This window comes from Pithys albifrons, chromosome 1, assembly GCF_047495875.1.
Source record: "Pithys albifrons albifrons isolate INPA30051 chromosome 1, PitAlb_v1, whole genome shotgun sequence".
Lineage (NCBI taxonomy): Eukaryota > Metazoa > Chordata > Aves > Passeriformes > Thamnophilidae > Pithys > Pithys albifrons.
Window position 1 is genome coordinate 112,965,640 of NC_092458.1, and position 14,707 is coordinate 112,980,346.

At 42.6% G+C, this 14,707-nt stretch overlaps 1 protein-coding gene across 2 annotated transcripts in view; it reads right to left on the bottom strand.

Moving 5' to 3' along the window:
- The window catches only part of PTGFRN (prostaglandin F2 receptor inhibitor), a 68,944-nt gene that overhangs the window by 30,322 nt on the left and 23,915 nt on the right, over positions 1-14,707 (bottom strand). Inside the window, exons 2-5 of one of the 2 annotated variants that reach the window (XM_071563826.1) lie at positions 8,863-9,228; positions 7,607-8,026; positions 4,135-4,518; positions 116-541 (exon numbers count right to left, since the gene is read on the bottom strand). In XM_071563826.1, coding sequence (XP_071419927.1) covers positions 116-541; positions 4,135-4,518; positions 7,607-8,026; positions 8,863-9,228 — 1,596 coding nt within the window. Of the gene's footprint in view, positions 1-115; positions 542-4,134; positions 4,519-7,606; positions 8,027-8,862; positions 9,229-14,707 lie in introns of those variants that run through there. The other variant, XM_071563835.1, reaches the window with a different exon arrangement.

A 14,707-nucleotide genomic window follows, 5' to 3' on the forward strand; every position in this document is an offset into this window, starting at 1 on the left:
AACACAGAATGCCAGTTCCAAAGCCCATCACCAGGCATTCTGGCTGACAAGCCTACTCAAGAGAAAACTATCTCAGCCATCCAGATCCTCCACTGAATTGGTGCAAAGATCCTACCTTGTGTAGCCCAGAAAACGTTGAGAGGTGCAGAAGTCACTTCCTTGCTCTTCACCCAGCTATTGTTGCGGTGCCTACTCCAGGCAGAGATGACACAGAAGTAATCCCCTCTGTCACTTTCTGAAGTCCACTGGATTCGTAAACTGAATGTGTCAACAGCTTTTTTAGAGAAGATTATTTCCCCATTCTGAATGCGCTCTCTGCTCCTGTCCCCAAGCAGCAGAGTCCAGTCTGCATCCATCGTGCCCAGGAGTTCATCTGTCACCATGTCATCACTGCGCAGGCGCTGCCTGTAGTACCAGGAGACGGTGAAGCGAAGGTTTGCCTCCGTGTCCTGTGCATTGGTGATCCTGCAATTGAGCTCCGTGGGGTCATCTGAAAACTTGGGGGTTTTAGATGCATTCAGAAACACCTCATAGTCTGGCTCTGCAGGAGAAGAAATGCAGAAAAAAAAAAAAGAGGTTAGAAGCTACAAGGGAGAACAACAAGCAGAATATTCACAATTTTCTGTGTATATCTGTGATTTGCTTTTCCAAATACTTGTTAGTTGTAGAAGTGAGTTCAATTTTAACTACCTGAAGGGAAGTTCTAGCCAGGTGGGGGTTGGTCTCTTCTCCCAGGCACTCAGCAATAGGACAAGGGGGCATGGGCTTAAGCTCTGCCAGGGGAAATTTAAGTTGGAGATCAGGAAAAAATTCTTTCCAGAGAGAGTGCTCAGGCATTGGAATGGGTTGCCCAGAGAGGTGGTGGATTTTTAAATGCAGATTGGCCGTGGCACTGAGTGCCATGATCTGGTAAAGGGACTGGAGTTGGACCAAGGGTTGGACTTGATGATCTCGGAGGTCTTTTCCAACCCAATCCATTCTATGATTTCTATGAAAATGCAGAACTTACTAAAAGTGATGTTAACTTCTAACATCCAGCCTGTGAAAGCACCTGAACTAGAAACCAAGTGCCAGAATATACATTTTTCTTACAAGACCTGGAAACACGGACTGTGGTTCTCAGACTTGCACCAGTCTGACACAAGTATCTCCAGGCCTGCATTTCCAAACAAGACTTTCTGTTTCATGTCTAGTCAGACCATTTCAGAAAAATCAGGGCTAAGATCTTGTTGAGCAAGGCAATTCCCTCCTTTAGGCCTGGATGACCCAGCCAGTCATTTTTTGCACCTGCTCAAATGCCTGGGGCAGCTTGCAGCATGGCACTGGTTATTCTCCAGCTTTGGACTGACCAAAGACATTCCATTTTCCCAGTTCTTCTCCAGGATAAGAAGTCATTTTCCCCACCATGAATTGCTTTCTTTTCCACATTTAAACATCCCATCATGTCCCTACAATACAGTTTAAGAATGTTAAAAACTACCCAGAACCACTCCACCTCATCCACCCAGACACACAAACCAGGGGACATGAATATCACCCAGCTGTCAGCATAATAAATATTACATAGGTTAATGAATACTAACTAGGTTAAGAGTCAAAGATTTGTAGATCAGAAAACCTTCATAGTCTGAACAGAGAAGTATGTGCTCCGCAACTATAAGGCTGGAATAGCTCATGCTTGAAAAATATGTGCCTGAAATTCACGGGTTAAGAACAGGACTGTTGTATTTAAATCTGAAATAGCTGGCTGTCCAAAGCCTACAAGCGATAAGGGAGCCGCATGACTATTTTCTCTCAGACTACAGAGATAGTAAAGGAAAAAGATTATAGCAAGAGCCTCCCACCACAAAAGAAATACATATTTATTTACTAGTATTAGAATATTTTTGTCTTGCTGTCTACTATAATTCAGAAAAATGACTAGCTCTCCAACTGTTCGGCCAATACTCATCATGAGGCTTTTACATCGTAACTGTATTCAGAGCTCTGTATTTATTTCCTGCCTTTATGTTTTTCTTGGCATTTTGCCCTCCTAGAAACAATTAACTGAAACTATAATTGGGACAGAGAAGGCAATCCAAGGCTAAAACTTAGGCTTAGCTTACCAGTGAGCCAAGATAATAAAGCATCTTAATAGAACTGCTGTGCAAACTGTTGTGTGCATATGCACTTTTGGACTTCAGATGCAAAAGACAAAAACAATTGAATCCAGCAAGCTGGGCTGCTGCTCTGTCAGCTTGCAGAAAAGATCTCTACTATTAAGTGTTATTCATGCAGTGCCCTTGCACCTCGCAAGAACAAGGGCATCTGTACACACCAGACACCAGAGAATCTGGAGATACTGATGGTGAGTTTGAGGCATTAGACAACATGAAAGCATAAATGTACTGCTTACCTAAGCCCATAGTATCTGCTACCAGTAAACATGTGCAGATTTCTGCACATTTGCAGTATGAGTAGAGCAAAATGAAAAGAAAATGCACAGAATTCTGCTGCAACCAAAGCATAGATTATTAATGGGGGTCAAAACCTACTTTTGGTGTAAGCCCTCCGAGATCCTACAGCTACACTACTCTTCCTTTCCCATTCACAAAAGACTAGCTAACTCCAGGGCCTCATGATATATGGCTCACATTCTGCAATTCTCTTATCTTTCCCCTTTGCCTCCCCTTCCCTCTCCAAAAAGAAGGCTTTCAAAACCAACTCATATTTTCACAGCAACAAAGACTACAAAAGCAGAAACTCCTCTCTAGACAGGAACACAAGAAGGAAAAAGCTGCAAGAAACTCGAGTTCTTCAGGTTTGTTTTATTTGCGAGCTGGGGAAGGACCACTGAGAAGAGAATTTTCACTTTGACAGCACCACTCCAGATAGGTGCTTCACCCTGACAGACACTCAAACAGAGGATTTAAAAAAAATAAAAGGCTGGCTGGATAAACTTCATTCCTCCCCTCTGTCAGCTGTCAAAGAACACCCTCACTGACAGTTCAATGACTTAATACTCCAGCAGCTCTTAACTTCCATTAAGGAGGAGGAGGAGGAGTTGGTGAATTCTGGATGCAGACGAAAACCTCGAATGCTGAAAATTTATTCTACTTTCCCTTTCCCTAGCAACCAAGCATCTGCATCTGCTGAAGAGCAGATTTTATTCTCTCCTGTTCCCAAATAAGGCAAAACTGGAACAGAAAGAGTAAGGAATAGTCCTACAGGTACAGGCACTAAGAGAGAATACATGATCATGCCATGTACCTGCACATGCATGAACACACATGCAAGCAGGGGAAGGAGGGAACACTCACAAGTTGAATATGTAATTTGAATGGCTGAATGAGGACAGGAAATGAAGACATTCATCACTTGTGCACTTCTAGCACACATTACAAGTGTACTTGGAAACGGCCACGGCTCAACTGCTCTGCACAATGCTAAAATGCAACATTTCAAGTCATTGTCACTGGGATTTAACCTTATGGCACAGCTATTTATTGCTGAAAAACAGGCTCTCTATATGCTGGTCTCATTCACTACTTTTATGTTGGAGGAGCTCTGGCTTTGTAACTGGACAGTACCACCAGTTTCTCATGACAAGAGGATCTGAAAGGGTACATTAAGAGGCTTTGGGCCTGGATACTCGCATCAAGTCAAAGCTGGGAACAGACACCAAGTACTACAGCTCTGTCCCCAGCTCACATCTAGGTTCATTCATGCTTCCAACACCACCAATTCTTTGTAATTTTAGCAGGTGCAGATCCCTTACCTACACCATCCTGCAACACCATCCTGACATTCATTGCTTTTAAATTGAAGCTATTCTCTCTCCAGGAATAAACTAGGAAACAGATGGGGGAAAGGCTGACATATCTAGACCCATCGCTAAAAAAATAGGCTTTTTAAAAAGTTTTACTGGGGTTTCGTTTTTAGTATTTCTCCCAAGTAACTTTACTTCTAAGGATATTTGCATAAAGAAAAAAATACATATATTTTTTAAGTGAGAGAGATACCCTACATAGATTATAATCCAAGCAAGATGAAAACTTGTGCAGAAGAGATTCTGCAAGGTCCTCTCCCTATTCTGATGGGACCAAGGACTGAGTGATAACATTATCCATGATGTCTGAAAGCAGAAAGACCCACCTAATGCTGTCACCACCACACTGACTGGTGCAGATGTTCTCTCCACCACCTTATGCCAGCTCCCATTGTGAAGGGGTACCCAGATAGCTGCTTCACAGAAGTAGTAGCCGGAGTCTTCCACCTCCACATCCCGCACCAACAGGCGATAGGAGTTCCTGTCCATGTGGCTTAGGCTGATCAGAGTTGAATCGCTGACAACAGAATCATGGTCCATGCTCAGCAAAAGCTGAGCATCTGACAGGGTTTCATCAGGTGATGCAGAAAAATACCACATCACCTCTGCTTGGAAAATACCACTCCTGTCTGTTGTTATGTTGCATGTAAGATCCAGGGAGTCTCTTTCTGTCACAGACACATTGCTTGTTGAGATGACCACATCTAGAGCTTAGAAAAAGAGACACAAAGATTCAAACAAAAGATTTTTTTTTATTTGCTATTTTTAATCAAAGGAATCCATTTTAAGTTATCCAGGACTTCACATTCTATAACAGGAGCTTCTGAAGCAGCTCAGTAGCCCTACCTTCAAATGCCTATTGGATATTGAACTGAGTGATCTATTACAAGGGAAATACACTGTATCAGTCAAGCAAGGGATGTGTGATGAGGGCAGGAGGGTGACAGGAAGGGAGAAGAGCATATTTGTAGCTCAACAGTAAGTGGTCCATGAAGGCTTTGTCCCGGTCACAGACCACATGTCACCTTCACACAGCAGGAAAATGTGTACACTATTTTCCATTCTCACAGGAGGGTCAAAGCGTTTTGGGGCTCTCTCTCAGAAGAGAAAGTATCCACAGGAACCACTAGAACTACATTAGAATTCAACTTGGTTTCTGATGACGTGTTTTTGAGCTCCTCTAACAGAAGAGATTTAGATGAGAATCAGCCATGGCCACATGTTGGAGTCCTGACTGACCTCAGGTGTGTTGCAAAAACATGACATGGAAGCAAACAAGAAGGCAGCATAACTCCCTATACTGCTGACTCCTCCACTGACTGCCCTGACAACACACACCAGAGACTTTGAAGCAACACCAACAGCCACTCAAAACACATCTAACAAACTCCTCCACTGGCTAGTGAATATTTTTAATATACACAGCACATATGGTCATAGTCAGCATTCAAACAGGACCTTCTGCATTCTGTAGCTTACCAGGCTGGCCACAGCTTTGTTAAAAGAAAACCATGGCATCACAATGTCAAGACCAGATACAGAGAAGCTGAGCTCAGTTACTGGTGAGAGGTGAACTGGGGGCACCGTGCATGTTCATCTGTAAACCCCCATGCAAATCATTCACCAAGTTACCTGGCTACCACATGTCTTCACTTGTTCATTCCCTCATTCTACACTGTCTAAAGATTAGATCTGTATCTCAGTATGGCACTGTTCCCACACTGTTCCCACAGCTGCTCTGAAGTCTCCACTGAGGCCAGTAGGCAGGGCTAATACAGCAGTGGCTCTTCTCAGCAGATCTACAGCCAAGGCCACGAATAGAATAGACACCTGCTTTAAACAGGCAGTTATGTCTCTACTGCAATTAGTGACTTCTATGTAAAACCGTGTTCTACTGCATAATAGTTACCCATCTGTAAAAACTTCCTAGGACTACCATCTGGAATGAGAGAAAACACAGAAAGGCTAGAGCCAAACTGAGCAGTCAGAACTACTGCCAGTAAAACCAAGCAATGCTCTTCTCGCCCCTCACCACCTGATACCACAGAGCAGTCAGACTGAACAGAGGGTAGCAAGCCCTGCCTGAGTGGTAAAGTCCAGATAAGTATCTCACGGGGACTTGCCTCACTGTCTTAATACAGGGTTGGAAGCAGTAGGAAAGCTTAACTAATTTAACAGGCTAATACCAGAATACAAAATAAGACTCATCTGCAAGGTTAAGAGCAGTGCTTCTCCAAGGAGCATTTCTGTCTTCATGAAATAGTGATGGGCGTTCAGAATCTGGCAGAATATGCACACAGAGGGACTTCGAGAGAGTTTACCCATAGGTATATAACCATTTACAACTCAAGTTCATTTTAGCATGAAAGTGCAGAGATTTTGGATGTCAGCACAAGATTCTCTTCACGTCCTACTACAGGATGTTTATACAACATTTTGCTGAAGAATAACCTATCCCATCTAGCATAACTTTGAAAAAGATTTCATGTCCCTAACAAAGTGCCAATGCTGTCAAGGACTGAGCTAAAACTGAGGGCAAAAAAACCTAAGAAAAACAAACAACAAAACAAACAAAACCTCCCACAAACAAACACAACCACACATACAAACCACATCAAAACCACTGTAATACTACTCCTCCTGGCCATCCCCACCCTGTTTTCAGCCACTGAATTAAACCCTACCTGCTTAAACCAAACTCTCCAAAAGTGTGGCAAAATATAGAATTACACCTCCTAATTAGGCAAGTCCTGCCTCAGCAGAGAGCAACTGCAAGCTTTACTGTGCAACAGACACCCTGAAAAAGAGAGGGCAGATTGATCCTGTCAAATTTCACAGGCTGAGTACCACCAGGATACTAAAACTACATCTAAATGAGTTAGTCAAAAAAACCCAGAGTTATGGGTTCTCCCTATAGTGATTAAAGGATTACAAAACTGAAAAGATACCCTTACTATCTGAATAATTCTGAAATACCATGATAATCTTGTATTTCTGAGGGACCATCATTGCCTGTTTTTCCACCTATTGTGTGATAAGATGCATCAGTCCCACTCTCCCTCCTCCAACTAGCAGTGATAATGCTAATGCAATTAAGTGCTTAGTGCATCTAGTCCTGAAATCTATATGAGCAGGAATATCTGGATATCCTCAGCACAGCACTACATGTATTTTTGTCTCCTTACTTAGTATGCAATGATGTGTTTAACAGAACCATTATTGTCCTAGACCCCTGCCAACGCAGTAGGGCAATCAGATCAGTGATCCAGTGTCAGATATAAAAATCATTGGAAAATCTGTCCTGTTAAATTATCATTGCCTTCCTCCTTTCTCTTGATATGCTATTTTAATAAATACATACAGAAGAGCTTCACATCTATCACTGAATCACAAGCCACTTCCACAGGAGAAGCACAGCTGTTTAGTTCTAGGGGAAAACCTGTATTATTAAGAGAGCAGAGAGCAGGTTTGGGGTGCTCAGTGATTAAAGAAAATGTTTGTTTAAGAAACATAAAAACCAGATGAACTAAGAATGAGATAAAATCTTGGTCTAGGCATCTAAGAGGTTCCAGGCAATCTTTCCATGCCATCGATCCCTTTTTTCCCCAAATTAAAAGCTAGAAAAATTATGCCAAACATTTTCTGTTGACTCAGATGTAAGCAGGCCAGCTATCCAACCAACCCTCTAGGTTCTCCTGGAATGTATCCTCGCTTCCTTCAGCTCACGCAATTTCTGCTCTCAAAGCATCACAGTGAGGACACAGCACTGGTGGGAGCCAACCCATCAGGAAGACTCACCGGTCCTTTGGATTGACACACTGGCTATCTCCACGCTCTTCTCCTGGATCTTCTGCCACGAGCCATCCGCCCCTCTCACCCACTCGCTCACAAGACACCTGTAGGCACCCCCATCCGCTGAGGAAGCCTGGGACACAGACAGCCGGTACGTGTCGTTCGCTCCTGTGTCCAAGCGGATATCTCCATTGCGGTACCGCTCCTCGTAGCCAGGACCCGGCTGGAATTTGCCCTCGTGAGTCAAAGACAGGATGTCCCGCCAAGCTGATCCACTCTTGATCTGCCAAGTCACATGGAGGTGAGTGTGCTCCGGTGAGGAGGTGATGGCTGAGCAGCGCAACCTGAAGGAGTCACCCTCAGACAGACGGAGAGGCATCGAGGAACGTCCTTTTGAACCACTCACTGACAAGCCATCGGCAATCACTATTCAAAGAAAAAAAAAAGACCAAAAAATACAAGCATCATGAAAAACAGAAGCAAAAAGAGAACACTCACACTGACCTGTTAAGATATGAGGTAGTAAAACTACCACAGAGTAACACCTACCAATCATTTCTTCTTTCACACATATATATATTCCAAGAACAAGAAAATTCAGCTGAAAAACCATTAAAGAAGTGTTTTACTTTAAACAAGCCAAGACAAGAATTCATTTATCCTTCCCCTCACTTTAGTTTCTCATCCAAATATCATTCTGTCTATTCCTGTCAAGAATTGTCTTGATTTTCATGGGAGTAAAAGATAAGACATTAGGGAAAAAAATAGTCTCACAATTTATTACTGAAGAACCCTAAATGAGAGGGCAAGGATAGGACATGACTATATTCTAAAGAGGAAAAGAAAGATTACCTCCTTCACACAGAAAGATCCTTAAATGACACTAGAAGTGAAAGAGAAGAAAGATGGACTGTGGGTTTTACCTGAAATTAGATCCTCTACTCAGAGGTTTAGGGACATAAAATACTTGCAGACATCTTCAGAAAACCCACTGCTTAGTGTTTAATTTACATATTTATTAGATGAAAAAAAGGCAAGTGGTGTTTATAGTAAACAGACTCTCCTTCACCTCACTTGCCTTTGCTATTATAATTCTCAATTTTCAATTTTGGCTTTAGAAGAATTAAGTAAGAACAACAAGAAGAAAAAATAATTTAAAAAATCACAATGATCATAAACAACAGAAATGCAACATTCTTAAGGGTACATCTATAATCAATATCAAAACCAAATTTAAAGCACACCTCACTCTTCAGAAATACCTTTCACTTGGACCTCTGCATCATAATTTCCCTGAACGGTGGCATCAGTGCTGGGCGTGGAGCATTTGTATCTCCCTTGGTCAGCTCGTTGGATGTTCCTAATCACAAGTTCCACAGCATCGTTGCTGCTCCGTCTCAGTTTGATATCCCCGCGGCCCACGCGTTTTTGGTACTCCTCAGAGGTGAATGTAGAATCCCAGGTACTCACTATCCGCACGAAGTCAGTGTCCCGGGAGAACTCCCAGTCAAAGTTCTGTTCACTGGGTCCATCATAGTCACTCACGCTGCAAGGGATCTCCACCTCCGTGCCCACCACTCGGATAAGAGGACCTTTGGGCACTCTCACAATACGCCCTCTGCAGAAAGCTGGACAGGAGAATAAAAAGAAAACAACACAGTTAAAGAAATTACTAGGAGAGACTTCCAGGAAAAAAATTACCTCACTCTGCAAAAAGCTAGAACTAGTAAGAGCAGTATTTCCCATTAAGATTTAATCTCACTGGAGCAGAAGGTCCTAAACACATCACTTTTACTGTAGGCAATCTTTGTTTCGTTACTTATATAATACCACACTAGGCAACAAAACACTAGTGGAGAGAAAACTACAAAGAAAAGGAGAGAATTACTATAGATCCAATGGGCAGCAGTATCTCTACTACAGGCCAAGTGCTACATAAGATGCTTAAACAACAGTAAATGGTCTTCATTCCTACAATGAGGGCATAATCTAATCAGGAATTTTTGTAAGACTTCTGCTGATATCATTTGGAGGGTTTGAAACAGGAAACTAACTCTTCCCTGGTTTGAGGGCCATGACAATTGTAAGTTGATGTTCTCTAGAAATGAGCATAGTCACTGCTGCACTGAAAAGTTCATGGCTTCTCTAACACAGGTGAGATTCTTTGCCTTTTGAATTGATTTAAAGGGAACTAAAACAGACACAGTTTGCTTGAGTGAATTTCTGCAACCACACCTATTTCTAGCATATGTTTCTTCTTTGGCGAAGGCCCAGAACATGGGAGCAATAAACAGAGCAGACTCCCTCCAAAGCAGAGGAATACACAGTCCTCAGACCATGTTTTCTGGGATTGTCTCACTAGAAGGACAGAAGGACAACAGTAGTTCCCTGCAGAAGGCTGGCAAATAAGTATGTTATGCTCCAGGCAAAAGTGTGAACCTCTTAAACAAGCCAGAGGACCTGGCAAGACACAGCAGGAGACTTTTCTGGTTGATTTGGCTCTGTAGGCAGAGAGTAACCCCAGCAGCTGCACATGCATTTTGGCAGGTTCTTACTTCTCAAGAGAGAAAACTGCTTTGATTCATAATTCCAATCAGAAAAATCTCTTCAGAGATAGGTGCGACTTACACTCAGTCTCCAAACATGAACAGCCTACTGCATGCCACAAGCTCCACATCCATAGCAAAATATTTTGGTGGCCAGGTAGAACAGAAGCCACAACACTGAAGGATAGATCTTGACTAAACCAAGCAGATGTCTAGCAATATCAATAGTAGTTGGGCCAAAAGCTGATATGAGATAATACAGAGGCAAAGCCAAATTTAAACCATCAAGCCTCCAAAAGAAAGTACAGCAACCAACTGCTCCAACTCACCAGCTACTCTGGGAAAGCCATGAACATCAATGCACTTGCTGAGCCTTTCCTTCCTATCATTCTGCACGTCTTCTTGCTGTAGATTAAGATCCCACTTACTGTCTTAGAACCATCATGTCAGGAAGGTACCCCAGTGTGGGCAAGAGCGTCTTGTGGACAGAAACCACCCACTGGGTAACCTGTTATAATGTGCAGCTTGTCCCCTCCAAAGCAGCATGGAGGATGTGTTAAAGAGTAAGATTTCCATGGGCATTTAAAAACTACACAAGCAGCTGGACACACTGAGCACAACTACAAGAGAACAAATACATTTTTATTCCCAGTTAGAATTTAGCAAACAGTTGAACCAAGAATTGACAGTCTTTACCTCCCCAGTTCATAACTCCTACCATGCTCTTTACTTCGCAGGCTGTTCACGTGTACAGGCTCAGTCATGACAGTCCAGTTTCCTCACTGCTATGACCTTCTGTATTTAACATTAGTACTTCATTAAACTTATTTGTAATGCAGACTGGGGTTAATCTCTTACCCTTTATATCCCTCCCAGAAGACTGTTATTATGTACCTGATCAAGTGATTGACTAGTCCTAATTAGGAAACTGGACTTATCCACATCATTCACATGAGCATTGGAGAGGAAAACCTCCACTGCCAACATGTTGTGTTGTTCCACAACCAGATGTCTTTAAGGACATCTCTCTTAACCCAAACACCACACAGTAAAATCATCAATACAGGAAAACAATCAACAAAAAATAAAGCAAGCTACAGGACTCTAATGTGCATTTCTTCATGAAGTCTTAAATTGCATTCAATCCTTCAATTTATCCTCTTACAGAGCGCACTAACAGCAGCAGGTAAGCTTTAAAGCACTGCCTGACAGCCAAACCAGCTTCCAGCAGACCATGTGAGAAGTCAGCTCAGGATCCTGACTGAGGGCACTCCTCAAACGCTGACAACCCTCCAGAAAATACTCTCCCGTGACACTAAAACAAGCAGACAACTCTGTTCTGCATGTGTCCTCAGCTGCAGACCCATATACCGTGCACTGCACTAATCCAATCTAGAGGTGACAAAGGCATGACTAATGTGGCAAGGGCTGAACATTTGTGTTTGAGATTAGCACCGACAGCCCAGTTCCTCTTCTTCCAAGGTCACTAAAGACCCTTTGACACTACATGAAGGTAGGGGGTGATTAGCACCTTCCAAAGAGGGCAAGCCAAAGGGAAAAAACACAGGGACTTCTCACCGGATCTGTTCCCAATCCACGTCCTATTGCTGTAAAGCAATGGCTACCCCCTTCCTCACAGCACAGGCCCAACAAGCAATATTGTTTAACCCAAGGTTGTATAGAGGGCAGAGGAAAAGGCTGCACAGAAGAAGAGGGATAAGCTGTAACAGAACTTTATGCTCCACAAAAAATAACATTGTTACTGCTAAGAGAAGGTTTCTCCTAAAGCAGGAGCAGAAGCAACGTCTCAACATCAGAGAACTTCCTGCAGAGCACCTGCCGCGCCCTGCCCACAGGTAAGGATGAGCATGCACAGGGCACATCCTCCACGCGTGAGCTGCCTTTCTAAGTGACCCAGCAGGCTGTGAATTCAAGGTTCTGCCTTTCGTCCTGCAGCAAGAACATCTCTAGCCACTAAACAAGGTGTTAAATTCTCCGTTGTGCATTAGGGATTGACATTTCATTCACTGTAGCAGAAGGCACAGAGCTATAGACACTGATCTTGGCAAAAGATGAGCTCCACTATACTCTGGCAGGTGAGGAGCTTTTAGAAATATTTTATTCTTACAGAGACCTGTGGTACTCACATACACTCTCTCATCTTCCCAGAGTAATCGAAGCTCAGCTCTCATGATAGAAAAGCTTCAAACCCTGTAAAATCATTGGAAACACTCATTTTTCATGACATCTAGTATATTTCACTGTTAATATAATGTGACATGTTCTTAATGAATTCACTTGAATCCAATTTAACTGCAGAAACAGACGGAGGAAGACAAAACAACGTATACACACTAGTGACAGAAAACAACAGAACTTTGGCAATTCAGTATTTTTCAGTATCATCGAGCTCACCAAAGATCTGTATTTATAAGAACTTCATAACTGGCTCTGTATCATAAACTGCAATGCTGGACATCAAACTTGGCTCAGCACAAGATTAATTGCCTAAATACAAAACTACTTTTTACAGAGTTACCAGACCACCAGGTGAAATCACAAGGAACTATATTCCAAAACAAAAGGTAATGGGGTACCTGTGAGGAGGCCAGAACACAAACACAAGGTATGGGACTTGTTCCTTACTCATTAGACAGGTGACAGGACTACTGTGCATCACTAGTCTTTTTGCAGAGCTGGGCCAGAAACACACAAAATGTAAGTCAACCACAGAGCCTTAATGGCTATTTGCCAAACACTTGATTAGTGGATTCTCCCAAGAGAATCAAATACTACACCAGGAACACAGAGTGGGGCTCAAGGTAGGATAATAATAAACTGGGGTCTGCCATATGAATACTACAGAGGCAAGACAGCCCAGACACAGCCAAGGCAGTTTTAGGCTAGCATTTGTTCCCTAGCAATGGTCCATAAAGTACTTAAATTAATTTGTTCCATCACCTAAATGCACCATCTCATTGCTGTCATTAAATGAAATCCTTTTAAAAAGGAGAACAAGGAAAGCAGATGATGGGATAGGTTGTGAAGTCAGTCTAAGTACATTAAATGGCAACCTGTCATTTTTAGTATAACCAAGAAAACAAGGCAGCAAAACAGTGCAAGATCTACAGAATAGGCAATCTGCTTAAACTCTGAACAAGACACAAAACTCCACAAGGAAAGGGCTGCTAAGGATTTCCTCTTGCATTAGGGACATTGCCACAGACATGGAAGTCTTCTAGGGGCTTCATCTTCACACACATTTTGCTTCTACATATCACCTCAAAAAGGAACAAGATGAAAAGTAACCTGTGGAGTCGTCCACAAGGCTGAGAAGGTATTATTGTTGCAAAGAACACACTTGTGCTTCAGCACTCTCTTTCACAAGGTGCTTCCTCCAGCCTGCACTAGACAGCTCTATCCATATGAAAACATGTTCTCTTAGCAGTCCAGAGAAGGAGGTCGACTCTACATCCGCCAGCCAAAGGAAAAATGCAATGTGACATGCAGTGGGAAGCCAATTAAAGCCAAAAAAGTAGGAGCTAACGAATGAGTAAATTGGCTCAGACTAAGCACTGGAGCCTCTGCATCAGAAAGACTCAGAACACACAGTCCAGCTCCTCAACCAAGACAGTCACAGCAGACACAGCGACAACTTTGCTGACGCCTTTCATCTCAAAAGAGCTTTCCGAACAAAAGGTTGTTTTATTTGCCAACTGAACATTACCATGTCTGGGAAGGAAATACAGCAGTCCTTTCAAATTCACAACAGTTTATGACAGGAAAAAAATACTGCAGCCAACGTTGCAAATGGTGGTACGGATCTTCCCTCACTGAATTCCTCCACTTATTTCCAATCCAGGCACCACTTTGCTGCAGCAGTGTTTAAGTGAGGGGGCTGAGCAGGGCAAGCCTTCTTGTGCCACACTGGGGTATAAGCAATGGATCCCTCACTATTAAAGCTGAGCACTCTACCTCCTATTTCTAGCAAAATCCCAAACCACTCACATCCATACTGCACTGCTTAACTACAGTGTTTGTGATGCATGAAAGCATCATTTTACCAGCTGAAGAAAAAAAAATTTTTTGCCCTTTTTTTTTTTATCCACCAGAGTCATATCCACACAAATCCTCTTCCTCCATTTTCAAAAAAAAAAAAGAAATGATCAGGTTCCCACTAGGAAACATTCAGCACCTTTCCCCAGTGAGCAGGCAGGTGAAGGGGCAGGCAGCACATCACACATTCACAAGCTCTTCTATCAGGAAGGAGAGCCAAACCATATCAGCACAGCAGATTATAAACCTTATCTCCAATCCACCCCTTTTCCCCTTGCCTCTTCTGCCAGCTTCATTTATCATCAGGCAGCTACATATCGAGATAGTCACAGATGACAACCTGGGAGAGAAAGAACAAGTTACAACAAACATGCCTACAATGTTTGAAAACCTTTCATTACTATTAAGGCCTTTTTTTAATATATAACATGATTTTCCTAGAAGTAGCACATTTACACAAACAACATGTTGCTCTGGGATTTCCTCATCTTTTTAAATGCAATTA